Source organism: Odontomachus brunneus, unplaced genomic scaffold (assembly GCF_010583005.1).
Source record: "Odontomachus brunneus isolate Ranch 3 - 2012 unplaced genomic scaffold, Obru_v1 Obru_scaffold_025, whole genome shotgun sequence".
Taxonomy (NCBI): domain Eukaryota; kingdom Metazoa; phylum Arthropoda; class Insecta; order Hymenoptera; family Formicidae; genus Odontomachus; species Odontomachus brunneus.
This window is the reverse complement of record NW_022639475.1, coordinates 2,177,686-2,204,794: the sequence shown is the minus strand read 5'-3', so window position 1 is coordinate 2,204,794 and position 27,109 is coordinate 2,177,686. Positions and strand designations below refer to the sequence as shown.

Sequence of the window (27,109 nt, the reverse complement as noted above, 5' to 3'; positions counted from 1 at the left end):
GTTACAATCGTGTCGCCCGCTACATCTCATTATTATTACGCGGGACATAACAAGATTCGAAAACCATATGAGAATATTCGACGTGAAGGGGATATGCGTACAATGTGCGTAGACCTTTGCCGGTATATTCCGCGTTTTAACGTTCCATTATCGATTCTGTCGATCGCGAACAATAGATAGGCAATTTTTTTTCTTCGTGCAAAATACCTCTTTGCGTGAAACGCGCATGTTCGTTGACGATAATGCTGCGCAAGGGGTAGTGTGATATATCGCAGGTAATAACTTTCTTATAGATCCGGTTAACGAGATAATAAATAGACTGTTACCGATCATAAAAAGACTCGACCAGCACGTCGTTACTTTTATTACCGTTAGACTTTTCATCACATTTCATCTCCGCGGTAATATTTAGTTGATAAGCGTAATTTGACCGCACTCAATATTCAATCAATAGAAGAAAAGTCGCGACACTTTTTTTCTAGTATCCAACAGGAAAATTTATCTTTTGAGGATTACTGAAAAACAACTTTTCCTACTGGATACCGGATACGTCCTGGAATTCATGAAGGTGAAAGTGTTGCAACCTCTTTTCTATAACTGTCCAATTCTTGTCCAAGCTTGAAATGAGATACCAAGTAACTGATGATGACTACATATAAAACTCTAATGTAGATCAGGTTAAATTGAACAAAAAAATCCTGTTATTTAGCAACTACGTAGATTTTTGTTATTAATTAAATTTATTAATTAAAGAAGATTAACGAACGATTGTGCGTGATTATTCGCCAAACTTTTTCAATTGATAACTAAAAAAATCTACGTGGTTACTTATAAAATGGTGGACATTCTCGTCCAGTTTGATCTGTATGCAACGTGAATCGTGCTTACACACTCATTGTATCCCGCGCGAGCAATTTGCTTTAATCAATAACTCAAAATTTTACGTGATTGTTTTTGCAAAATGGTAAAGAAATTTTGTGTTCAATTTGACCTAATTTATACATACAATAGAGTTTTATATAGGCTTATATACCCAAACAGCATGAACTCTAAAAATGACGCATAAGATGACTTTAAAATGCCCTTTAGTCATCTTTATGATACATCTTTCAGATGTCATAAGCATAACTAAGACATCTTAAAGACATTTTATGCGTCATTTTTAAAGCTCGTACTAGATATAAAGCTATCGTCCCAGGTATATTCTGTCTTACACAGCAGAAATGTCCCGAATATATTATAGGGATATGCTATAGATATTGAAATATCTTTATAATATGTATTTGGGACATTTCTGCTGTGTGGGGTATATGTGTGTGTGTATATATTTGAGACTTGACGAAAAACCAAACAGTCGATTCACAAGTGGATAAGTCGTGTTCGACGTGAATCCAACGAATACCGAAAGAGCTTAAAATAAAAAAAGAGTTAAAATAAGAAAAAAAAATTTAACGAAAAACGTAAGAAAAATCATCGGTTCCGATAATGATCTGTATCGTCGCAGAAGTCATTGCGCATGATCGGCGCCCGGTGGCGCCGACACCGTCAGCGGCAGCACGGGGATATAACGCAGATTGGCAGCATTGGCGCGGCAACTTCCGGCAGTGGTAACGAGCGATACGTCGTAAGGCAGGATCGCGTGCTCTCATCGTAGCACAAAATGTCGATCCCCTTCAGCGGCTGTCGCACGCGTTCCGGCGGCGTGATCAGTTCCATTCTGAAGCAACTAAGGAGCGTCAACTTAAAGCCAGTCAAAAGGATCAATGTGCGTCTCGACCCGTTCCATGAGAATGTCAAGCCTACGAGGTTAGTTCTCTGAAGTTGTCCGCGCACCGGAGCGCCACGGTGTTCTCTTGCGCGGGCACCGTCAAATGCGCGATTTCGACGATGATGCTTGTGTGATGCACCTGTACTCTACTGATTTCTGAGACGGCGATATCGGAAAACATGAAATGCGCCATGGAGACAATCGTTTCTTTCTTTAATCTCCCGACTTGCACAACTCCCCGAACAAAGAAGAGAGAAAAACGAACTTATTCCAAGTGAATTTGAGTTATAGCACGCGGTTTCTGTTTAGTGTCAAGTACAGTCGAGTAAACATTCAAGTTAGGTTCGGAACGGAGGTAAACAAATCCTCCATAGAGGACAACACAAACGAAACCCGGGTTGAACGTGGATCAATGATTTATTAAAGTGTCGGTAACTTCTTTTTTTTCTTTTCCATGCTGTTCTACCAAAGAGAGAAGTGTAGTTCGGTACGAAATCATGTTCTTCGAAAGGTTTGAGCGAACAGTGATCAATCGCCGGGACGAGTCAGCTTAGCTTTGGGTTGGGTTAGGTTAGCTGCCGGTGACGTCGATAACGCACGCACGCGCAACTCGCAGCCCCTCGTTACGCTAGCAGACGATGCGCAGCCCCGTTATTTATAGAAAAGTGTCTCGATCGTGCGCGTGTTGTTGGTCGTGAAAGGCCCTTCTTCTAACCACGGAAAATTCTCTCGAGTCGTCCGTGAGCCTCGCGTTACCCAGGATAAGCCGCGTTACAAACGCGTACCGCAACGTGAGAGGTAAAAAAAAAAGGAAAGGAGCGACAGACGTGTGTTCGCCCCTTTCTCACTTTCTTTCTCTCTTTCTCCGTCTCTCCCTTGCCTGCAAGCTCGCAATACCGTGTGAGATTTTGACATTTGTGCACAAACGAGGCTGCGCTCGATATCGAACGACGTGAATCATCCACCTTCCCTTAATATTGAATTACGAGATAAAGCCGTCTTCGAGTACACGGCTATGATGACGTTGCGAAAGAGTACGACCCTTGTCTAAAGTTCTTTTTTCTCTTTCTTATCTACATAATCTCCTCGAATCCGACCATTTGTTTCGACTCGCGATCGATAATCGAGCCGTTAACACGGAAGTTCACCTCGACGGTGTAAACCGAGAGTCCGGGGCGTAACAATAAGTTTACACGGGCGAGATCTAATCTACTTGGAGCTATAAATACGTTCCCAAGTAATTGCTTTGGGCAAATATTTAAAGCCGAGGAAAATTATTGCCGTCTCGTCACTGTGCGTGTGCGTATAATAGAAAAAAAAGGTATCGAGCGCACGCGACGATGGAGCCTGATTCTTTTTGCGTCTCGTTGCAACACGATGCCGTGTACCTCGTTGTTTAAACAAATGTGAAATGTGACTTACCGCTGCATTGGCCACATCCGTATGCTTTGCCAAGCATGGAGACGGCTGTGGTTATACGTAGGGTACTTAAATCTGGCATTGGAAGCGGTAATTGCTGCTCCATTTGTGCCATTCTGCCTAGAAAGAAACGACACATTGATGAAACAAAGTTGGCAAAAGAACGTTAAAGCGAATCGCATCGCTTGCGAACCGAGGCCGCGAGATTGACCGAAAATAAAGAAAACGGGCGATAGAAAAAGAAAGAAAAAAAGAACGACGAAAGGAACGAAACGTAAGATCGAGCGCAATTCGATCGCTCCCGCACGTTGAAATCAACGCTAACGTTGCAACGGACAAAAAAAAATATATATATGTACACGAGGTCAATGCGCGTAACGTTTTTTTCTTTACTTGCAGAGATTTTCTGTTTTACATTACCGGCTCGAAAACCCTCGCGACAAATCCGTACTGTTCGCTGAAAACGGAGATCGTGTGCGATCGTTCGGATCCGAGCGTCACGTTCAGTCTTCGTGAGTATGGCAAGACATATTACGCATTCCAAGTCACCGTTTCTCATGCAACCGAGTATATCAGTGTTCTCGCAAAATTCACTTGTCATGTAAACGTCATAGCGTATAGAACTAGAAAAGGTATAAAAAAAAAACAATATCTCGAAGACAATATAGGATGATAATTGTCTGGAACGGGACCTCGTCCGTGCGTTCCATCTGACGAAGCAGTCAGCTCGATTAGAAATCCGCTTGCCGCGAACAAATTGACAGTTACAAGTGCGGATGATTATTTGTCGGGGGTAGGGGAGGGGGAAGAGGAGAATTGTTCGCACGTAGATTTTTTTTCTTTTATACCTTTTCACATTTTCATCCATCATCGTGCTTACGCAACGCAGCGTAACGAGCAAATGGGTCATTGGCTTGTTTACTTTTCAGAGTCAGGTGAAAAAGTGATATTTAAAACGGGTCTTTTGACGTGTCTGAATATTTTGGAGCTTTACAACAAGCACATCACCTCTTTAGTAGAGCCCGATCCGGTCGAGCTCGAGGCTCGAGGAAAAGCGCTCGAGGAAAAGAAGAAAAAGCGAAGACGAAGGATTAAGATAAAAGAAGGGAGCAAACGTAGAGGAGTGTTTTTATAAGCTCATTGGCGACAATTGTCAAATTGTTTGTGTGGCTGGTAATAAATCGATTTTGTCGAGCGTGATACTTCTAAATTGCACCTTCAGCGAGATCGCTGAGAGATCTTTTGCGAAAACAATAGTTAGCTCAGGTAATCGCGCCGACTCGGACAAAATTGTTAATCGTCGATAGACGATACAAAATTTTATTTCAATTATTTTTTGCGCTTGAATTTGTTTTAAGACAAAGAAATCGAGTATCGACAGTAACCGTCGTTTTGTATTCTTCCAGGGTCTCTGCTAGGTCTTAGCGATCAAATAAAAATAGCCCGAACTGTATTAATTCAATTAACACGCTCGAGATAAAACTCGGTTCGTCGACTGCACCCGACCGTAGAAACGACAAACATCTAGACGCAACGCGTGCTAGTTTTTTAAGTTTGCAGAAGGAAAATTTACTGCAAAAATGGCCAAGCAGACGGAAAGTAAAGGTTACAATATAAGACTTATCGACACGCTCTACAGTCATGTTCCAGCTTTCACCGACGTGTTTGACGAGGAAACATGGTACATTTTTGTGATTTGTTTTGTCGCGGGTACCTTTCTGGTAGCATTTATTCTCTCGAGATTCATCACCTTACATCCCGTTGACTAAAAGACTGCGAACGGCGAGTTCGATTCACAAGATGACGTCCGACGTACTTCCTCAATGTCAACCAACTCAATTTCTATGCATTCGATGTCACAGCTATTGAGTTTTTTTTTGTACGCGCGTCGTAGCCACGCAAACCTTTAGTCACTAAATCATCTCGTTCTCACGTAATTAAAGCGACAAGCTCTCTGCGTAGCATTGCAAGGAGAGACGATTTTGTAAGTGTAATACATGTCAAAAACCGTTCTGGCTCTGATGATAATAAAATACTAAAAAGATGTTGAAAACTTTGTGCAAGATATATATATATATATATATATATATATATATTGCGGAAACAAACCTACACACATACGCACTCACACGTGATTCAATTTGTGTTTATTGTTTCGTCATCTCGTGTAATTTTCTTTCAAATACATATCATTATTTACAAAAAGAAAAAAAAAGGATAAAAACTGTGAAAAGGAATTGAAGAGTATACAAAAGCAAATTGCGACGGCGAGTTAAAAAGTACACAGAAACAATAACAACATAAGTGAGAAATTTCAGGCTGAATCTCAATCTTTCTGCACGATTAACAGCGAAATGCGCGAAAGAAGGCGCGTGAAATATCTACGAGAAGTTCGGTAAGCCGGTGCGATTCTCGTTTCTCAAGTTCACCGAGTGTTGTGTGCCTCTCCTTTCTTCTGTCCACCTCTTTCTCTCCCTCCTCCTCCTCCTCCTTTTCCTTCCTCTTTCTCTCTCTCCCCTGTTCCTTTCATTTCGTCTGTGCACGTTTCGCTCCCTTCATTCTTTGTCTCCCTTGACCGTACTGCTATCGTCCTTGCGAGCGTATGTTCTCTTTAAATTTACAACAGCATGAACATCTCTCTTACGCCCGTCGTGCCTGTACCATGCTGCTGAGAAATCTGTGTCTCTGTCCGTCGTCGGCGAAAAATAATATCGTCAAGAAACTAAGGAGGACTCGTCCGTCCGCGGTCTCGCTTGAACAAATTTACTTCGCGATTAACTCGTTCGAGATTAGCTAGACGGACGCGTCGAGACGCGACTCGTTTTACGGTCGCGTGTGATAAAATCGTAATGCACCAAGCCAAGACACTCGGTTTTGCATTTTTTTTGCTGGTACTATGAATTATAATACACGTGGTAACAAATCCGCGAATAATATTTAAAATGTCTCGTGATGTGTCTTTTCATGCAACTGTCTCCAGCAATCCGCGAAGGGTCTACATGGAGAGAATATTATAGTTTTCCTTCATATAAATTCAGCTCAATTTCGCTATGTTTTTAGTCCAGGAGAATAGACTGTCGGTAAATGAACATAATATATTTCACTAAAAATATGACAAGTGTTCATATTTCGTAGAATGTCAATTTGCTTCTTGCTTACAAAATCCTATAGTGATTCTTACTATAAAGTTCTCTCTGTGTAAAAGAAAAGTGGAGTCAAAGTGGATTGACAGCAGTTAGCCGACAAAATGAAGAGGTATCAAAGTGTAAAGATTTGAAACGTAGCTGCAGATCCATAAAACAACTTACTGGCGCCGTTAAATCTTTCAAGACAATAAAAACACGCATATCTCTAAATATATCTCTCGACCAAAATAGCATGTATATTTTCGTACACCGAATACCGTGTGTATGTCCATAAATTTAAATTTCATCGTTACGACAAAAATGCAAGAAAAAGAGACAACTGAGACGCGATAATTGGATAAATAATCGGCCGAGTCTTGAAAGAGCCGAGCGACGCACCAATGCAAAAAATCGGGGATCGAAACGATCGCAATTTCGGCGAGTTGCTATCTTCGACCATACATGACAGATACGCTGACAGACGCGCTACGTGCAAATTTTGTCGCAGTTTTTCACTGTCACGACTAAGCGAGCCACTTGACGCGTTCTCTAGGCATTGAGAGACAAATTCGCGTACTCTCGACGAAATTCTATCGATTCTAATCCCCGCGATCACGCTTCTTCTTCTTCTTCCTCCTCCTCCTCCTCCTCTTCTTTAGCGTACGCATGCACGCTCTTTCTCTCTCACCTTGTTTTTGCGTATATCCTCACAGGTGACAGATGAACGTTAGAACAAGTTGGATGTAGAACGTGCACAAGAATCGCGTTACGTTCTGCGATGGTTGTTCACTTCACTGCGGCATTCCCGTCGATTCACGCGCGCGTGCACAACGCAACGACGCACTGTGTGTAATCGTCTCTTCTCCTGCCGTGCCGCGCGGGCTACATGGCTGCGCGCGGCAGTCGTGTCACTGCCGGCTCTTCTCTCTGTCTCTCTCTTTCTCTCTTTCCCGTTCTCTATCTGTCTCTCTTTGTCACTCGCGAACGAACTTGGGAAAATCGCATCCCTCGCTGCGGCTCTCGACGTCAATGTCCACGCACACGTGACCGGATTCTCTGTAACAACACCCGCAAATGTGAACATCGAGTTTATTCCTCGTGTCGCCTTCGCGCGCACTCTCTCTCTCTCTCTCTCTCCTCTCCTCGCGATTCTCTATCGAACCGCGCGGCGCACTCTCGCGAGATCGATCGATCGTGAGGAGTTCCTTTTACAGGCGGGCCGGGCAGTGGCGAATTTAAACTTCCCACCCACGCTCTCTCAGAATCTTCCGCCTCTTTTACTACTACCGAATAATTTCGCAATTCCCCGGTTACAAGTTAATCAGATACTTTTCAGTCAACAGGGGAAGATGCGAGATGACAATACTCGCGGCTCTTCTTCGATTTACCGTATATGCTTGCTGTGTACAAATTGCTGTAATATTGTTTGTATTCGATATTACGGTAAGAGAAAGAGCGAGGGAGACAGGCGACATGGATAATCCCTTTTTTTGGGACCGAATATAAATTATTCTTCGACGACCTTGACACAAGTGGCGAGTCTTGCACCGATACAATAGGCGAAAAATACGCGCGTGCTCGCGAAACAAAATACGTTCAATACGTAAGGCGGTCGTCAAATGTCAAGCGACGTCGCGACATCGCGCGCGCACGGTGCTATTTCAACTTTGCGTTCAAACGCGAACGTTTGCGCGCGCTCGCTCGCGATATTGTTGCAAATGAAGACAAAAGCCGAGGGAATCGTTCGTCAATAAAGCGGCACGTATCATGATGTAAATCGAGCGCGTATTTCTCCGCTTACACTTCGCCGACGACTCGCTGTGAGTCGCCCACCAACGGCACGATTCGTCATTATTCCTTCGCTCGTACCCGCGAGATTCGACCTACGATGAATCTCATTGAAATCCCTGACTTACTATATCGCGTCGTGTTTCGCGCATGAACGGGGAGTATCACAGGCGTGGAGATTTTACCGGCGCGCCGTGAAAGAATCTCTCGTAATCCACGCGACGATGACGAGCATGTTCGCTTGGGACGTTTGCCGCGTTTCTCGAAAGCGCAGACGAGAGAGTCAACGTGGAAGAACAGAGACGTCTCTTCGGAACGATCGCTCACATCGCCGTGTTCTTATCTGAGTCGAGAGACACACACGACAACAAGATCGCTCTCGTCAATCGCTCCGACTGCTCGGACGTCGCGCCATGTTATGAATTAACGCGACTCGCGCGAGGCCACGTAAGACAGACGTACATAGGAAGTCTCGATGGAAGAAAGGTCGCGACACTTTTACCTCGATCTGTTCCGCAACAGCATCTAGGTAGGATCTGAAAGGACAATTTGTCTCCCAGAAAAAGAGAGAAAAAATCAATTTTCCCACTGAATACCGGATATGTTGTGAAGTTCGTCGAATGTCAAGAGTGCTCGTCGCAATTCGGTGATTGATTATCGCACGATTAATCGGCTCGATGCAGCGGTAATCTAATACGGTTTCTTCGCAAATAATATCAATTGCTGTCAATTGCCGACGCAAACAAAATCGCACGATATTCCCCGTCAAATTGATCCTCTTCGTTAACACGGTGCGTGCGCGTGGCCGGTGCGCGCAGTCGGGAGAACGCGGAGGAAGAAACGCGCGACTTCCGCGTGCGTACACGTCGCTGTGCGTGCACGCACACACACATACACGCGAAGGATGAACGGACGGACGACGCGCGCGCGCGCGCCTACGTACGTACGTATCGCTCTCGGTACGCTTCCGTGTGTTTTGTGTTTTCGTCGTGTCGCAAACGACAAGAAAAGAAATTGGGTCGTCGAACCGGTCGCCGCGCGAACTCGCGTCGAGCGGTACTCGCGCGACTTGACGTTTCCGCGCGCGCGTGCGCGCTTCGCCTCTCGAGGGGCAAGCGTCGAGCCGCGAAAATGTGCTCGCTTGTATGTACACGGCGGAAAACTCGACACATTCGGCCGCGATCGAGATCACGCGAAATATTCGACTCGACGTCGGTCTGCGTTTGGTGACGTGGTGTTTTCGTCCGTAGAAAGAGATCGAGATTAGGACCGAAAACGAATCGAGATTGGGAAAATTGGTCTCGACGATCGTCATTTATATCAATCGCGAACTCACTGAGAGTCAATCGGATCTGTTTTTCGAGTAATCGAGCGAACGACGTTTTAACTTTGATCAAATGGTGCTTTAAAGCTCGAGAGCTGCGGAATAGCGCGACGCTGTCATTTTTCGTGCGTCAAGTCGACGTATGTATGCACATACACGGTACATACGAGCAGAGTGACGTTGAATCACGCGTGTTTGAAATTTGTTAAGTGCACAGGAGAGGATCTCTCACTCGCATCGCGGCGATTCGAACTGGTATATCCCTTTACGAGTGACACGCGGGCAGAAATGTAACACGCACACACACACAGACACACGCACGTCACACAGTCGTGAGCTAAGCGAGAACGATAACCGATGAATCATACCACCGTCGTTTCTTCAACGAGCGACATTTGTCACAGCCGTCTAACCTCTGGCACGACGATTCCCCGGTCGTCCGGCGTCCGATAACGATCACCACCGCCGGCGTTTCCAGCGGACGGCGGGCCGAAACGCCGCGGTGTGCGCAACGCCTCGACTTCGCGAACACGCTCTCCGTGGCGGACCGCCCGATCAAAACAAAGAGGCGCGGGCCTCACACCGAAAACAAACTCTCTCTTTCTCGCTTTCTCACGAGCGCGCGCGCGACGTGTCGAGTGTGCGCGAGTCGAATCTCTCTCTCTTTCTTTCTTTCTTTCTCTTCCTCTCTCGAGAAAGAGATCCTCGCCGACGTCCACGTACGCGACACTCCCGCGTTTCTCCACGCCGTGGTTTCTTATTCTTCCCTTCCTCCACCACCTCCTTCTCCTCCTCCTCTTCCTCCTTTACCTCCTGCTCCTGCTGCTCGAGGCGCGCCCGCCGTCGTCGCTTTCACCCGCTACGCGATGCCGCTGGACGAACGTGCGATCTCCGCGGCGCGGAGCCACCAAAAACGATCACCAAGTGTCAAGGTTGCCATTGTGCACACGTACGCGGTCGCGCGTGTGCGTGGAGTCCCGCGCGCGCACCCGCTCTCTCTCCCTCTCTCTCACACACAGGGGACAAATACACACCAATTCGCTTCGTCTCTCTTCCACTACCTCATCGCCAACCGCGCGTTCCCCTTGGCTCTGCCCGCTTGCCTGCCTACCTCCCACCCCCCCGCGGCCCCTGACACGCTCTATCTCTTTCTCTCTCTTTCTCGCTCACTCCCTCCCTCTCGCTACGTCCCTTCCTCTTGCCCTTCTCGCACCACCGCCAGCCACCGCGGTACCGCTATCACAACAATAGCGTTATCGTGATATCCGTAGCTTGTTCCACGATGACACTGGTCACGATGTTTCGCGACTCGCCGCAGCGGCTGCTCGGATGCACTCACAAGGGAAACGGTGCTCACTTGTGTCCGGCCCGACGCGATATACGCCGCGGCTTTTTTAGCGGAATTTCGCCGAGGCGCATTCGGCGATCAGCGTTTAGCGAGGGAGTCCCCCACTACTTGTTCGATTCACGCGGCAGCGCGCAGCCGCGGCCGCTCTCAGGGCCGGCGCGCGGCGCCATGAACGGGCGCTCGCACGCGGGGCGACTGACTTGTTTACAAACAAATACCCGGCTGGCCGCCGGAGCCAGCCAACCAGTCGCGCTTCTTCGATCGGCGCGTGAAAGAGCCTGCCGGCAACGGCGGGACGTGCCTGCGCGCCTCGATTCATGCCTTCCTACCGTTGAGAGGTGTATTATTGTACACCCCTGTGTATAACTTGATTAAAATTCATCAATGTTTTTATCTTAGAAGAATAATGTATGACATATGTGATTTCCTGTTTCATCGCAAATTCTCATTTCCTTTTATTTCAGTTCCACCCTGTTTTAATTAATTAACATAATATTAGTTGCGCATAACTTTATCACTTCTTTATAATCATTGTAATAATATGCGCATTTTTTATTTTTTGAAAAAACTGACGTTTACAAATGTAAACATTTTTTAAATTAACGATGACTCTTCTTGTTGAGATTTTCCTGTCTACATGTACACATAGGTTGTATGTATACGTATGCAAATGTATGCAAATATAATATATTATTAAATACTTTTTCTTCACGGAAAACGCGTTATCTACCAGGAGCACCCAAGCATTTAACCTCTCGCGCTGACAGCCGCGCCTGAGTGATGTCATAATCAAACAACCAATAGGATACTCCGGCGAATGAACATGCAAACACCTGACACGCTTCACTCCTACTACCTCTAGCAATCGCTGCCTTTCCGAGACTTTGAGAAAATTGATTTAAGATATTAACCAGCAATCGAAACAGACAGATTGTGTACTTTTTTGATGCTTGATAACAATTATGAATTGCGTATATGTTTGAGTTGCTAATATATTTAATTTCTCTCGATTCAGCAGTGATTAATAATACAGTACAGGTAACGCTATATATCGATTATCGGAGAGAACCAATAGAAGGCTTGTGCGTCGTAAACAAGAGTCGTTGATTGGACCGCGTTTTCCCGCCACTGCATTTTTATACGAATTTTATATCCGACTGTGCTCGAATATCAAATTATTTGACTACTATATAAGATCGATGAATAAAGAACAGCATATTATTTTCGAAAAAATTGTTTTCTTTTAATATTAAGAATTAATAAAAGAATTAAGAAAAGAATTAAACTTTTATAGGCAAAAACAATTGCAATAATGCAAGAAAAAGTTTGAAATTATATCTATTTCTGTCACACTGTGCGACTCTTCAAACTCACAAAAGACAACACTTTAAAATGACGACACAAGCTGGAAAAAATATTTTAATTAAATAAAAAAATTTATTAATTTTTACATTCTAAAAAAATTTTCTACGAATACTTAATATTAACTGTGCATACACTTATACACAATGTATTTGTAATAAATGAATCACATTATGTTAAAATTTGTTATATTTAAGTATTCACAATTTGATAGATCCAGTAGACGTGTATGTGTATCATATACAAAAATCCGATTTAACTATGTCAATTTCCGCACATATAAGTAACTTTAATAAATGATGAAATTTTACAATTTTTTTTATTTAACTATTTATTGACAGCATCAAGTTTAATTATTCATTTATATATATATATATAAATATAGGGTTATCGAACACTTAGAAAAAACATTCACATACGCACTGGTGAAAGCGTGTTATTGAAACGCCTCAAAATTAAATTGGAAAAGAATCGCGTCTTCGGGAAGAAGTTTATCATCGTATGCAGACCATCATGACAATAAGTCCGGGTCTTCAATAAGTGTAGTAAGTCTTATGCTTTAGTCTTATGCTCCAAGCCGAAAACTGTAGCGTAGTTTTCCACTGCTGAAATCTCCAAGCGAGTTGACCGGATTCCAACTGTCAAAGTAGCGCGGAAAAAACTTTTTGCCAGAAATTATGTCTTAGAGCATAAAACTGAAGGCTAGTGTAGACCAGGCCTAATATACATCGCGCAAAGTTCCAAGTATAGAAAGGAAAATGAAAGAAAGAAAAAAGAGAAAGAAAGCAACGAAAGATATGCGCGCGCGAATCCTATCCTTAGTCTAAAGCCATGCCTTCATCGTCATCATCCTTCTTATCGGGGCTAGCGGTCGACGACGGCTGCTTCTTGCTCTTGTCGTCTTGGCCCTGTTGTTGCTGCGTTTGTTGTCCCTGACCGTTCTTAGCTTCGGACTCCATCGCGCTGACAAACTCTTCGATGTTACCACTGGCCGCGGCATTGACGGCGTCCGATCCCAAGCCAAACTGACGGATGACTGGGCCCGCCTGGCCCGACTGCAAAGCAGACCAGAACATTGATAGCGCCTGGCAGAACTGGGGGGACGAGAGCGTGGTACACAGGTTGTCCCCGGGTGGCAAGTGCATGTTCATGGCACTCTCCAGGCTCTCCGTCGTAGAAATCGCCGCTGGGATGGCATTGGTCAGCTCTGTCGCTACGCCCCTCTGCCGGACAATAAGCTGCGCTGTAGCTGGCCGAAAACAGCAGATATAACCGGAGAGACTTGCCCAACTGCTCAACAGAGCCAGAGTCTCCGACAGCCAGGTAAAGTTCGGACGGAGGATAATATTGAACAGTGAGAAAACCATGCTTCTCCCTCTCTGCCTTTCTCGGATTTCTCTTTTCTCCTTATCTTCAACTGAATTATGTCTAACGGCTATCGATGCGTATCACCGATTCGGAGAATTATTGTTGCTCTCTCTTTGCTTCAATACATCGTGCTAATATTATCATTTAACGATCTTGTTTCAAGCGTTTTGCACCAAGCTTAGCAATAAACATATATTAGCAAATGTAATCTCAGTGTTGAAAATGTGTGACACGTTTAACAATCAGCAAACAAAGGACACCCCCTCTGCACAAAACTGATGATTATGCAACACTGAGAACCGCGAGTGGCAAAGCAATACTTTCATAAATTATTAAAACCTTACAGAGTCGTAGTGGCAGAAGGGAGTAAATGCAACATTGTGGCGCAAGTTAGCTATACATGGTACCCGGTTTGTCGCTCATGTGATTTCTAATACAACATTATCATCTACAAGCACATAAACAAACTATCAACTCGTTTAAGCTTTGCTTTCATGAATATACTTATTAGTTGAAGGTAAATTTATTAACTCACTGCGAATTTTTTTTTCAACTTTTGTTAATTTATCACAATAATAATATTTTCGATATCAATGATTTTTTAATAAATGAATGTATTAAATTACTATATTGTTAATTCTGTGTGCTCGTATAAATTATTTATATGGCAGAATCGTAACGAAAAACACATCATATAATTACAAGAAGACTTTAGTAATCAGACAAATAGATATAATGAGAAAAAACTGTTTCTTACTTGCTCAGTTTGCTAATTTAGAGAATAGTTTTACACATTTGTAAAAAAATCTGAAAGGGCCCGAAAGCAATTTCGTACTCAATTTTATATTCCTGATAATAATAACAGCTGTAAAAAATATCCAATTAGTAACATGATAGATATCTCACTTCTGTAAGTCACTCTGCCAAAAAATTACTCTGCCTCTTACTTTTTTCATGTAGACAGGAGCTTTAAAATAGATTTTTTTCTACAGATTCATATACTTATATATCATATAATTATCATAGTTTGCTTGCCACAAATGTTATCTTCCTTTTGTGCCCCATATATTAATATAACAATGTTCTTTGTCAAGTTATTGTCCTATCAAATTCTATCCGATAAAGCAAGTACCAATTCATAAATAACTAACAATGAGATGTTACAGATATAAATATGAACTGTTTATTTATTTCTTTTTGGATGAAAGAGTGAGTTACGATAATGAGATTGATACGATAATAATAATACGATCTTGTTAAGACTTTTAATCTTAAGATAATCATTGAAGTTTAAGCAACTGAATATTGTCGGCTAAATTAGAAAACCTTCTAACTCACAAAATTCCAATTTTACAGGAGATTTTCCGAACAGTGCAGAATCCTTCAAGACAAGTCAGACGAAATATCTCAATTTCTTCAAAAATTAATATTGAGAGGTTTCCTAATTTGGCTGACGATATCATTTATAATCAATACTTAACAATATACGAATTAAATTAACTCGATAATAAACGTAAAATATGACATTACCTGCACGGTTGGTTCCATCGGTGGTGGCGTTGGAATTTCCGATAGAAAGTTCTGCAAGTCGCTAAGCTGTATTCTATTGCTTGGACCCGTTGTTGCTGGAGCGGACGGTGTGGACGGAGCTGGTGTTCTCGCTGACAATTGATTATTATTATCTAAATAGTATATCATTAGAATATGCTGTATATTATATCTGGTCGCGGATTAACTTACTCGTAGACTTGGACGAGTCTGTAGTAGATCCAGGAGTCAATGAATGAGTCGATCTAGATGTATTTGTGGTGGAGGCTGGGGTGGAGGAGGTTGTAGTGGAAGCTCTTGTGCTTTGAACACCATGCGGTCTATTCATTGTGCCTAATAGACTGCCAAGGCCACCGATTTGGCTGACACCACCAAACAATTGTATTAGCTGCTGCTGCGACATGTTGTTCAACAAATTCTGAAGATCCCCCTCAGGATTGGCGCCACCACTTCTTTGAGATCCAGGAGTCGGTGGATTATTAAGTACATCGTTAATTTTTCTACAGTGTTCTTCATCCTTGTCAGTTTTCAAGTCCTGTAAGAACAAAGTATGCATTTCATGAAATTATGTATAATATGACGAAATTACTTTAATACTTTTGATGTAAAATTACATCCTGAAACAATTATATATCAAGCAATAATAAACAATTATCTATAACAGTGCTCATAAAATCTCAAAGTAATATAATATATATTAATGTACTTCTATTTGCATTTTAACATTTCTGCAGTAGTACACTACAAAATTGTATTTTTTACCTGCAGCCAAAAGAAGAACTTCTTACTCGATGACTTGAACCGTAGAAGATACACTCTGCCAGTCTTACACTGAGGAACGTGTTTAAATTCACAATCATCAGGGAAGATTATCAAGTCCTGAAAAGTATACTTGATTGAGATATATTGCATATTTAATATGATATAAAGTTCGATGTATTACAGAAGGTAAAACAAATCAATAAAACAAGGATAAGAAATTTTTTACAAAGTAACAGAATAAAAAATAAGAACAGAATTAAAAAAAATCAGGTGTTTTTTAAGCATACAAGGCCGGATATAAAGGGTACACATTCTGCACTACTTCTTTCTTACTTGTAATAAATTGCAAAAAAAAAAGCGTTAGAGCTAAAACTATCGTACATCCTCGACAACTCCGGTCGTGCGGTCCTTCCAGCAGAAATGCATCAACGAGTCGTCGGACTGATAGACGTAGAGTTGACCCTTCCGCGTGTCCGGATAAACCATCTTATCCTTCATAGTCATCTTGCCGGCCTTGAACTCCACCAGATTTTTCGAGGCACCGCGCGACGCGGTGTTACCGAAAAGCGCTCCGCTCGACATGCTTACCGATGTAGAAAAAATCGCTGTGCAACGCGTGCGAGACTGATCGGACGATTGTCACTCACTTTTACGGAGCGCGCTGATCAACGCTGATGACACTGCACTTTAACATGGCGGCATAGTGAGCCGACGCCAGGACTTAAGAAGAAGAGAGAAGAAGCATGCAAAGAGGAGCGAAAGAGAAAGAGAGAGAAAGAAGAACGGCGCCACGATGCGGAGAAACTCTTAACTAGGGCTGCGTTCGTTTTGGCGCTCAAAGCGCGTGTAAGCATCATTTGTCCTTGTTTAGTATTTGATAGAAACAAGGATGAAATAATGCTTAGAACGTAAGCGCCAAAACGCAGCCTAGCAGGATGCCAGTATCGAGAGAAGATTAATCGACTTCCGAATAATTGATTACAAAAATATCGAATTTTTGATAATCGATTTTACATTTTAAAAGATCTTGAAAATTTTGTCATATTGCGCAGGCCTTGCAAACGATCGAAATACAATGTATGACAAATACAAAAGATGGCAAATGAATTCAATTGAAGAGACTGCTCCTTGTAATGTCAGATTTGTGACGTCAGAAGCGAGGAATGATATGCTGACGAAAGTTGCGCGTGCCACTTCTGAATAAGGATAAATATAGACGAAAGAGCATTTGAGATTGCTCGAGAACACTTGTAAAATTGTCTGATATTGAAAAATATCCCTTTCCTCTATCATATAATAGATGAGATAGACTCATTTCATCATTTCACCGTTTATTATACAAATATTTTTCGTTCATATTTCTTTTTTAGAAATCTTTTAATATTTAAAAATAGCACGCAAAAATCGTCAGTATGGTCGAGTTTTTTAATTCATTGATGGATCCATCGCATGATGTGCAAATGCAATGTTTCGCTGTATTTACGCATCATGCAATGGATCCATCGATAAATTAAAAAACTCACCTTATATCGTTCTTCGCTTCTGACGTCACAAATTCAACATGGCCGCGGCAGAATACAAGGAGTGTTAAATCTCTATATTATTAAAAAACGAAAACTCGAGCTAATATTTTGTTAATTTATAGACTAAAGGGAGAGAAAAAAGAAATATCCAGTGGATAAAAATACCAGCCAAGATATTCGATTTTTATTGAAAGAAACATTCTCGTGTTTTTTTTCTCTTTTACAAATGCGAGCGATATGTTACAGTAATGGCAGATGTGTAACGTACTTATCGATTACTGAAATTACGCCGTATGCGTCAAACACGATAACTTTGCGAGTTGAATTTGTAAAAAAGCGCGTATCATGCGACTCTCGACGGAGCATCGAGTTTTCGTAGAGAAATAAAAGTGAATGCGAAAAGATTCTCCTGAAGAATTAGCGATTTTATTTCATCAGCCGCGCTTTCGAGAGACGCGGCACCGCGGAACAGTCTGTCAGTTCTCGTTCGAGCGTTTCATGGTGTTGGGCGATTAATAAGGATATCGTTGATCACTGATTATGCTATTTAATCTTAATATCACAAACGTTTACATCCGACGCTTTTTGAACTGACTCGAGTTTCGTATTCTATCCGTGCGCTGTAATGATGCATTACATCTCGTGTGTGTTCAGCTTCGTTTTTTTCCTTTACTTATTTATTTTTGTTTTTTTTTCCGTCGCGAGTCTTCAGTCATCTCCGTCACGGAGAAACTTCGTGAGACTGATACGATCAGCGAGACACGGTGCGAGTGAATATGCAGCGTGCGGTCGGCGAAATCACGACGGCTTGCACGAGGGGAACCTCTTGATGCTAATGCACGAGATCGGTTTGCGCCATCGCCGTTTGTTCTGGTGCGCGTTGGATTTCGTATGGTGGCTATTGCAGGTAGCTTTGCGGTCCTCGCTAATACGATCCAATTCTTGGAGTCTTCGTTCCTCTGCGGAAAGAAACAACATTGCTTTTTGCTTTCCCCACGAACGCTCTCCCGCCACTAATGCGTGACCACGAAGCGATGAAAGGGGCCCCCTGCTTCTCCGTGTATCACAAGGGACAGTACGTTAAAATACAAAAAATCATCATCGCCATTGTCGCCCTCGTAGACGAACCCACCGTTTAGCTGATGTTCCGTGTAGTATATGGGATTCTCGTCGACTCCGTAATGATACTCCATCAGGTATGGTAGAACGGTCATGCTATGGCATCCGTCTTTTTTAAGGGGCGGTACAGGCACTTCCTCCTGTGTTTTAGGATGCTTACATATCGTCCAGGCGTGCCTCTTAACCTGTTGCAATGTAAATCTTTCTTCTGCATCCTTCTGCAACATTCCCTCTATAAGCGATTTTAAAGGCTCCTCTATTTCTGTTGGTATTGTATATTCACCCCTTCCAATGTTTTCGTATAATTTATATATATTATCGCCTTCGAACGGGTATAAACCTGTTGTTATGTTGTACCTGTAAAATACGATTACACCTATAAGATATGGTTGTTTTCGTTGCGAGATGATCGTTACGAACGTATTACTCACAGTGTCACCCCGCTACTCCATATGTCTACTTTGAAACCTAAGAAACTCTCGCAGCCGTTTGCGATCTCTGGCGGCTGAAACGCCGGCGATCCTTGACCTATCGTACATGTATCGTCTTTGGAAAACATGTCTAACGCCTAGCACAATGGAGATGCGTAATCACAAACAGGAATGAAGTACGAGTTGTTTTGCAAAATATGTGTTACGTTATTTCATAAGTGAATACTCTGCCCGTCGTCTTTGCGTGAACGCGTTAACGTCTGCCTTTCCGACTTGGCCTTTATAATTACAACAATCGCGGATATGTGTTTCGAGATCAAAGTAACGAGTTATAGGTAGAGCTTGTACCTCTGCAGCGCCAAAATCGCTAATCTTTAAGGTACCATCTAGGGTTAATAACAAATTTGCAGGCTTTATGTCTTTGTGAACTATCCCTTTACTGTAAAGGTACTCTAAACCATCCAACAACTGACAGAAATAACCGTGCGCCTGCCAGAGTGGAAGCTTCTTGGTTGGGGTGCTTTCCAGCATATCCTGTAAAGGATCTAATAAATAGAAATCTAATTGTTGTTAATTCATGCAAGCCATTGTTACAGATATTGATAGCAGAGACTCGGTGTGATTTATTACAGTTTTTCCTTCTTTGCAATACTGTTATTTATATTACTCAAAAAAAAATGGGAAAAGAAAGGACTATATTGAGGAAATTTTGCAATTTTTCTCTGTTATTGTGAATTTTTTTGGTTTAAAAAGCAAATTGTAAAATGAGCATCTTTTGTTATATTGCTATTTACATGTCACATAAATGTCACACATTACAAAATAACACTTTGCATTGAGCAATGACTCGACAACTTTATATAATGTAACAAGTAAACATAAATTAATAACAAACAAATAAAAATTTATTGACAAATACCCTCACTTTTATATTTACAATATCTGCAATGATCGAGACCCAAAGCCTGAAAATACAGTTCTGAAGAGAGAGAGAGAGAGAGAATGACTCAAAAAAATACAAATTTTATATCAATATTTTTGATTGCATTTCTTATTAATAATTAAAGCACAATGAACCAAACACCGCTTAAAATAATATGCATTAATTTAAGAATTTCTATATATCATTATATTTCAAAAGATTGTTCAAAACTATTCATACTATAACCAATTATGTATATAACTATATATATATGAGAACACACGAGCCTAATAATTATTAGAAATAATAACAAATACATGTGAAAAAATTTACCTGTAATCCACATACGCAAAATTCCATAACTAAATACATCTTTTCTTTCTCATCGCTATATAAAACATCTACAAGATTTATTACATTCTTATGTTTTAATATCCTTAACAACTTTATTTCCCTGTAAACAAATGTAGCAAGATATTACTCCATAGCGAATAGAAGCAAGAAGCGAAAGTGACGTTACAGTACCTCGTACATTGCGTTTGTACATAAATTATAAAGGATCGCATATTATAATGCATATTATATTTGTGAAAAAGAAAAAATAATATTTTCGTTGAACACACCGTTGGACATTCACTTCTCCGTTCGGTATCCTCCGCAGTTTTCTTTTCTTTAGTATTTTGACCGCCCTTCGACAAAGCGTTTGTGAATCCAGCACCTCTTTCACTTTGCCGTAACTACCCTCACCGAGAACGTCGCCCATGACGTATTTGCCAATAAATTTACACTTCTTCTTTTTCTCCTCGTATATAATTTGGTTCGAATCGACTCTATGAAAAAACATATTAATCTCGTCCAACTCATAGTTTGGATCATCATTGATCCACATGACTGGTCTGATATCGCGTAATATGTCATTCTCAATGTCCTCTTCGTTCTCGTTCTCTACATCCTTCCCGCTCCCATTCTCTATGTCGTCGTCGTTGGGATCACATATCATTATTTTATTTATTTTGTCCATTTTTCACTCTGTTAGGGAATTTATTAAACTACACGAGATCATACGAACGATCTAACCTAAAATTCAACCGGCACAACCATTGTTGTGAACATTTGGGATGCGCGTAGAGGCATGAAAAAGCGCGATTACACAGACTTTGGTGATGCAAACGTCTTCCTCTGTAGATGGCGGTAGTGATTTAATTGGTGTGGTGTCGCATAGCGTTAAGGTGCCAATACATGGGAGCGTTCCAGCGTCGAGCGTTAAAGCGTTAGCCAATCAACGTATCAGGTTCTAGAAGTATACTTGTAATTCTTGCGGAAAGTGGCACGTTGATTGGCTACCGTTTTAACGCTCGACGCTCGATGCTCCCATGTAAAGGTACCTTTAGAGGCGCAACATGCATGCGTCATGCGCAGGGTTGGGCAATTTGGCGCCGCGAATGGTTTCTTACGTTTTTTACGTATGAAACATATAATACGTATAGAAACGTATGAAACGTATGAAATATATTATATATATCAAAATTCTAAGTCCCGATTTACAATAAATGTAGTAAGCTTTAAGCCATAAGAAATTGACCAATCATAGTCGAGTATTCTTCTCATATTTGACTCAGTCAAATTGACTGTGATCAATTTCTTATGGCTTAAAGCTTACTACACCTATTGTAGATCTGGCCTTATTCCGTCTTATGTCGTTAAAAGCGAAATTCTAACCTAATAAATAATCGAATAAGTTATGTTATATAAATAAAGTGTTTCAAAAATAATATACGAATAATATATGAATGAAATATACGAATAATATACGAAAAAATAATATAAGTAAGTAACTATTACAGCCCATAAATCCAAATAAATTGTTAGATATTGACAATTTCTTTCTATTCTTTTAGATTTTATAATGAGCGCGGATAAAATGAAATAAATACGAGTTGAAACGTTCTCATACTAATTCAGATGAATTAATTAATTTAGCTTTGGCAAAATTTCTCTTTGGTTGCAACATATCTTTTAATGTTGTTGAGTCCAATTTGTTTAAGGAGTTTATAAAACTCCTAAATCCAGATTACCAAATTCCATCAAGAAAAAAGCTTTCAAATCAATTGCTAGATAAAGTTCACAGTGAAATAACATCTGCAGCTGTGAAAGAACATGAAACACTAGGTGTACTGTTAATCGATGGTTGGAAGAATTCTGCTGCTAATAGCAAACTAGTTGTCTGTACAATACACACAATAATGGACAAGAGTATGTATCTGAATTCATGGGACTTAACTGGCATAAGAGAAACAGGAGATGCACTAACAAAAATTGTACATGAAGCAACGGAAATTGCTAAGAGCAAATTCAACATTCGTGTTTATGCCGTCGTATCAGACAATGCTTCTGCAATGATATTGATAGGTAATTCAGTTAATTTATGGCACGTACTTGACGTATTATACCTAGTTTCATACGTGTATATAACCAATGTATAATACGTTAAGTATAATACGTGCCCAACCCTGGTCATGCGTGCGTTCGAAACTCTACGAATGCGCTTGCTGCATTGGAGTAAGAAAGATACAGGAGCACAGATATCTACACTAAACTAGATTGCTAACAGGCTATCTAAAAGCATGTAACGGTTTGTGTTCGATAGAGTTTCCGGTGCATGCGAGAAAATGGCCGTTACCGCCACATATTTTCACTATGTTTATGGCTCCTGTACACAGGACGAGGTAATGTTTGCCGCGCGGCGGAAGTTCGCGCGACAGCCAATCAATATGCTACTTTCCGTAATAACCTTCTAGCGGAAGCGGTGCACTTGGACACAGCCAATCACAGCACCGTGTACTTAGAGACATTTGTAGGGTCACTTGACAGCGACTTGTGATTGGACTGTGTCCAATTGCCCCGTGTCCAACTGATATACGCCCCCTTCTAGCTCTTACGGAAAAACAACATACTGATTGCATGTCGCGTGGACTTCTGCCGCGCGGCAAGCATTACCGCGTCCTGTGTACAGGAGCTATTAGTAATAAAATTCTTTTGTTGAAAATGAGCAGAGCAAATAACGTCCAGTATCATCTATTTTTTTGTTATTTTTTGATGCAATAAGATGCTGGCATTTTTGGTTTTATGACAGTAATTTAATGTCTATGCTGACTCACATTGGGTGCTTTCCAGTTGCGTACACTGTGTACACAAAACCAGTTTATTGGTTGCATATTATCTTACAAGATATTTTAGATAATATGTGACCAATAAACTGGTTTTGTGTACGTGTGTGTCAAAATGTATTAAGCAATTGGAAAGCACCCAATTTAATTTAGTATAGACATCTGGGGGTCGATTGTGTATTTCCAAACAAAGTGAAAATTACAAAAGTGAGCAAATTTTCTAGGTATTGACCAATGAAGTTACAAATATTTTAGTAAATTTGCTCACTTTTATCATTTTCACCACATTTTGAGATACACAATCGACCCCCTGTGTACAGGAGTGAGATAAAGAAAGAAAAGAAACACTCGAGTGGAGTTTTCGAACGCGTCTCATTATGACCGTCAGAAATACAAATTTTACAACAGGAGGTCGACTGTGTATCTTGAAACGGAATGAAAATTACAAAAGTGAACAAATTCACTAAGCATTGACCAATAAAATTATAAATATTCTAGTAAATTTGCTTACTTTTGTCATTTTTACTCCGCTTTGAGATACACAATCGACTTCCTGGTACGAAACAGCTTTCTCTGCTGAACGCCATCTATGTTAAATACATAATGGAGAATTCACATCGCGTCCGATATCCGATGTACGACGTCCGATATTCAATAAAAGAATAAATAGCTTTTCAATGGAGAATTGAATTCTCTATTAGAAAGCTGTTTTCTTATTGGATATCGGACGTCATACATCGGACATCGACGCGGTGTGAATCCTGCATAAGCGCAGTAATATTTACTAGATCTAAGGTCTTTAGAAACTTTGGAATATTCGCATATATTTATCATTGTCGATTATTCGAGAGGAAACAGCAACAATTCAACAGATATTGGGTGCTTTCCACTTGATAACACATAAGCATCATTCTGTCTTTATTCCATATTCAATAAATAACAAAGATAGGATGATGCTTGGATCGATTTGTGTTATTAAATGGAAAGCACTCATTATTATTTCTCTCAGATATAATTTTACATCTACAAATGTCACTCTAATGCAGGATTCACACCGCGTCCAATATTCGACATACGACGTTCGATATCTAATAGGAGAACAGTTTTCTAATATAGAATTTAATTCTCCATTGGAAAGATATTCTTTTATTGGATATCGGACGTCGTACGTCGGACATCGGACGCGGTGTGAATCCTTAATAACCTATATTCGAGATATTTTTGATGTCTCTTCGAATAACCCACAATCATGATGCATAAATATATAGACCCGACACGTACGATCGAGAATTTCTAGTAACTCCAAATCTAGTAAATGATAAACTTCAATTTACTTCATAAATAATTTCGTGTTACGTCCTTTCAAAAATATCTATCAATTTCGGCTTTGATTCTTTTTTTAAACAATATTTCCATTGCATAGTGCAGACAAAGCCACTTGTTGCAAATATCATTATTAAAGGCAATTCTCTCTACAGCATCGGATTGGTCGCCATCGAGATAGTTCCCAGAATATCCGAGAAGCAAAGCTCCCAATTGGTTGCCGCGAACGGTTTCTTTCTGGATAAGAACCGTTACACAGCCGTGAGCGTCCTTTTTATTACATAATATTTTCGCGCAACAGCCGGCGAAAAGCTCGTAAAAGCCCCAAAAGCAACGTCTGATCGGCCTACGAAGCGGATCGCGTCACACGGGATCGATTTCCGGCGAGTTTCTAGTTACGAGAATGGCGTTGAGATCGATTTGCCGGCTGTCAATTGATTCGACCTTCAGGCAGTTGAGCCATTTCGGAGCCACCGCCCGCCCGAGACGACCGTCCTTCAATACGCTCGCACGAAGTTTCGCCGCAGTAGCTGAAAACATGGGTTTGCCACGAGTTTTCTTCGACATGACCGCGGACGACAAGCCCGTGGGTCGCATCGTGATGGAGGTGAGTCGAAAAACGACATGTACACCGTAACGACAAACCGACACTTCGACCAGACCGCGGAGCACCTTCGTGATTCCAGCGTGCATGGCCATTTTGATTCGCTCTTTCGAGCCGGTCGTTCGCGAACGGATCGCGCCCCGGCGTGAGACACGCGTGCCGATCGCGTCGCCGACGTGGTCGTAATGCGAGCTCGGCTAACGACGGAATAAAAGACAAACGGCAAAACTCGACCGGTGATTGTCGCTCTCACGAATCAGTCGAATCATGGCGAACGGTCGTTCGTTCGCCGCGGTGCATCATGGTCGCGCGGGTTTGCTCTCCCGCACACGATCCTGGCCGTCATTGCGAAATTTTCCATTGACCGACGATGAGTCGACGCGCAATTACGAGCGAACTGCACCCGTGCGCACGTGATTTCGCGAGTTTCGCTTCCGTTGTGCTCGGCTTCAGCGGAAAATCAGACAATGGCATTATTCCGAGAAGAACGTGGATGTAGGGAAAAAGAATCTCGCGCATAAACGCGACTGGACTATTCGCAATGGTTTCGCGTCGATGCGATCGATAAGATTTTATTTCTTATCTTCTTTTTTTAATTTTGATAAATCACATGTTTTCTCGATAAATCTCGATAAAACATGTTATCGCTCGCGTGAGGACTTTATCGTGTGAAAATCCGTGCGATGCACAGCGCGTCGACGAATCGCATATTGCGACACACTCTATAAATATCCACCAGCAATCTCGGAAATTAGCAGGGCTCGTTAGCTCGTTATTTCTGCTAAGTAATAGAATAGTATTAGAATTTTATTTTAACGTGCAGGTTCAGAGTTTTATGGACAGATGGCGCGAGAGAGCTGAAGCACCGTCGATACGTCGTTTTCTTGTTGCGATTTTTTATCCTGTGTTCTTTCTTTTTTCGGAAAGCAGATCTTTTAGCTTTTAACGTCAAGCGCCGACGATTTTCTTACCGTAATCATCGCGATACGATCGCGATCGTCTAATCGCGTTATGCGATAATTGAATACGCGAGGCATGCAAGCAGCGACTTCGACTACATTCGTCCGCTGTAACGCGATTTTCCAGCTGAGGAAGGACGTGGTTCCCAAGACGGCGGAGAATTTCCGCGCCCTCTGCACCGGAGAGAGAGGCTTCGGCTACAAGGGAAGCAGCTTCCACAGGGTCATACCGAATTTCATGTGCCAGGGTGGTGATTTCACCAACCATAACGGCACCGGCGGCAAATCTATCTACGGCACCAGATTCGAAGACGAGAACTTCAAGCTGACTCATACCGAGCCCGGTATACTTTCCATGGCGAATGCTGGCCCCAACACTAACGGCAGTCAATTCTTTATCACCAGTGCCAAAACCAGTTGGCTCGACGGAAAGCACGTTGTGTTTGGCAAGGTCGTCGACGGGATGGATGTTGTTAGAAAGGTGCGTATGTGTTCTGCTGCGGGATGATCAATCTCAACGGCATCTCTAAAACATAGATGGTAGGTCGTGACTGCATTTCTGGCGAAAAACGCGCGTATACGTGTTATTCTAAGGCTGAAGTCCCATGGCATGTATTTTCCGCGTATCGCGTAAACGCGTAACCAATAAATTACAACGTTTAGTGTTTCTGTTGGAACTTCTAAAAGAATAGAAAGATGTGATTGATTACGTGGTTACGCGTTACGCGAAAATATATGCCATGGGACTCCATCTTCAGGGAAAATTTTCACATCTTGAGTTGCGCTCCAAAATGTCCTTTTTTAGGAAAATTTTACTCCATATTCTATATGTAACGTGAATTATAAGTAAGATGACCAGATTCCAGCCCTGAATTTGGGACACTTCATAAATGTGTGAAACGGGGGGAGGCGGGTTAAAAGATCCGAAAATTATTTGACAATCATTGAAAATGACGGCAAATCGGTATCCCGAATAGCACTCGAAAAAATTCGGGACAAAGAGTAAAAAATCTGGTCACCTTAATTATAAGGCACTGAGTAAAATTTTCCTCAAAAAGAACGTTTCAGAATGCAAACTTGGCAGAAAAGTAGAAAGCCTCGTAAGTTAAATTTGTCTTGCATGTTTCCATACTGAAAGTACCATTTTATTTTCCTTCTAAATGTAATGAACGGTAAAGATAGAATGATGCTTTCAGAGCACGGAAGTACAAATGCAAGACAAACTTAGCTATAGGGAAAAAGTTGCAAA

At 41.7% G+C, this 27,109-nt stretch overlaps 6 protein-coding genes across 10 annotated transcripts in view; 3 read left to right on the top strand and 3 right to left on the bottom strand.

The window, feature by feature from the left end:
* Window positions 1-10,452, bottom strand: part of LOC116842535 (protein argonaute-2) — a 31,025-nt gene extending 20,573 nt beyond the window's left edge. Inside the window, exons 1-3 of the mRNA XM_032811890.1 lie at window positions 10,235-10,452; window positions 7,001-7,368; window positions 3,191-3,307 (exon numbers count right to left, since the gene is read on the bottom strand). Coding sequence (XP_032667781.1) covers window positions 3,191-3,302 — 112 coding nt within the window. The 5' untranslated portion in view covers window positions 3,303-3,307; window positions 7,001-7,368; window positions 10,235-10,452. The remainder of the gene's footprint in view (window positions 1-3,190; window positions 3,308-7,000; window positions 7,369-10,234) is intronic.
* On the top strand, window positions 1,552-4,734 carry LOC116842539 (39S ribosomal protein L53, mitochondrial). Of its 2 annotated transcripts, XM_032811901.1 has the most exons (4): window positions 1,552-1,806; window positions 3,587-3,699; window positions 4,117-4,360; window positions 4,594-4,734. In XM_032811901.1, the coding sequence occupies exons 1-3, from the start codon at window positions 1,661-1,663 to the stop codon at window positions 4,320-4,322; spliced, it is 465 nt and encodes a 154-aa protein (XP_032667792.1). In that variant the 5' UTR covers window positions 1,552-1,660; the 3' UTR covers window positions 4,323-4,360; window positions 4,594-4,734. The 2 variants fall into 2 exon arrangements, with proteins under 2 accessions (XP_032667792.1, XP_032667791.1); XM_032811900.1 differs by lacking the exon at window positions 4,594-4,734 and having other exon boundaries at window positions 1,558-1,806; window positions 4,117-4,382.
* Window positions 4,737-5,240, top strand: LOC116842541. The gene has a single exon (XM_032811903.1). The coding sequence runs from the start codon at window positions 4,768-4,770 to the stop codon at window positions 4,954-4,956; it is 189 nt and encodes a 62-aa protein (XP_032667794.1). The 5' UTR covers window positions 4,737-4,767; the 3' UTR covers window positions 4,957-5,240.
* A 1,853-nt stretch (window positions 10,453-12,305) lies between the features above and the next one.
* Window positions 12,306-16,558, bottom strand: LOC116842537 (proteasomal ubiquitin receptor ADRM1-B). Of its 4 annotated transcripts, none has more exons than XM_032811892.1 (5): window positions 16,194-16,558; window positions 15,813-15,929; window positions 15,243-15,585; window positions 15,033-15,184; window positions 12,306-13,357 (listed from the first exon to the last, which is right to left on the bottom strand). In XM_032811892.1, exons 1-5 carry the CDS (start codon window positions 16,392-16,394, stop codon window positions 12,953-12,955), a joined length of 1,218 nt encoding a protein of 405 aa, XP_032667783.1. In that variant the 5' UTR covers window positions 16,395-16,558; the 3' UTR covers window positions 12,306-12,952. The 4 variants fall into 4 exon arrangements, with proteins under 4 accessions (XP_032667783.1, XP_032667785.1, XP_032667784.1 ...); XM_032811894.1 differs by having other exon boundaries at window positions 12,306-13,189; window positions 16,194-16,556; XM_032811893.1 differs by having other exon boundaries at window positions 15,033-15,163; window positions 16,194-16,552.
* A 939-nt stretch (window positions 16,559-17,497) lies between these two features.
* On the bottom strand, window positions 17,498-20,828 carry LOC116842502 (serine/threonine-protein kinase STK11). The gene is made up of 6 exons (XM_032811807.1): window positions 20,431-20,828; window positions 20,141-20,261; window positions 19,234-19,419; window positions 18,886-19,022; window positions 18,468-18,811; window positions 17,498-18,294 (listed from the first exon to the last, which is right to left on the bottom strand). Exons 1-6 carry the CDS (start codon window positions 20,826-20,828, stop codon window positions 18,134-18,136), a joined length of 1,347 nt encoding a protein of 448 aa, XP_032667698.1. The 3' UTR covers window positions 17,498-18,133.
* Window positions 20,829-24,572: 3,744 nt separating this feature from the next.
* On the top strand, window positions 24,573-26,405 carry LOC116842509 (peptidyl-prolyl cis-trans isomerase-like). The gene is made up of 2 exons (XM_032811831.1): window positions 24,573-24,904; window positions 25,988-26,405. The coding sequence occupies exons 1-2, from the start codon at window positions 24,701-24,703 to the stop codon at window positions 26,366-26,368; spliced, it is 585 nt and encodes a 194-aa protein (XP_032667722.1). The 5' UTR covers window positions 24,573-24,700; the 3' UTR covers window positions 26,369-26,405.
* The last annotated feature ends 704 nt before the right edge of the window (window positions 26,406-27,109 follow it).

Coding starts and splice junctions, on each gene's coding strand:
- LOC116842502 (XM_032811807.1), bottom strand. CDS start 20,828: ATGGACAAAATAAATAAAATAATGATATGTGATCCCAACGACGACGAC. Junction 20,262..20,430: donor GGAGAAGTGAATGTCCAACG/GTGTGTTCAACG, acceptor ATTTGTTTACAG/GGAAATAAAGTTGTTAAGGA. Junction 18,295..18,467: donor CACGGAACATCAGCTAAACG/GTGGGTTCGTCT, acceptor TTCTTTCCGCAG/AGGAACGAAGACTCCAAGAA.
- LOC116842541 (XM_032811903.1), top strand. CDS start 4,768: ATGGCCAAGCAGACGGAAAGTAAAGGTTACAATATAAGACTTATCGAC.
- LOC116842539 (XM_032811901.1), top strand. CDS start 1,661: ATGTCGATCCCCTTCAGCGGCTGTCGCACGCGTTCCGGCGGCGTGATC. Junction 1,807..3,586: donor GAGAATGTCAAGCCTACGAG/GTTAGTTCTCTG, acceptor CTTTACTTGCAG/AGATTTTCTGTTTTACATTA. Junction 3,700..4,116: donor GAGCGTCACGTTCAGTCTTC/GTGAGTATGGCA, acceptor TTTACTTTTCAG/AGTCAGGTGAAAAAGTGATA.
- LOC116842537 (XM_032811892.1), bottom strand. CDS start 16,394: ATGTCGAGCGGAGCGCTTTTCGGTAACACCGCGTCGCGCGGTGCCTCG. Junction 15,930..16,193: donor CGACCGGAGTTGTCGAGGAT/GTACGATAGTTT, acceptor TATACTTTTCAG/GACTTGATAATCTTCCCTGA. Junction 15,185..15,242: donor AGACTCGTCCAAGTCTACGA/GTAAGTTAATCC, acceptor TATACTATTTAG/ATAATAATAATCAATTGTCA.
- LOC116842509 (XM_032811831.1), top strand. CDS start 24,701: ATGGCGTTGAGATCGATTTGCCGGCTGTCAATTGATTCGACCTTCAGG. Junction 24,905..25,987: donor TGGGTCGCATCGTGATGGAG/GTGAGTCGAAAA, acceptor GCGATTTTCCAG/CTGAGGAAGGACGTGGTTCC.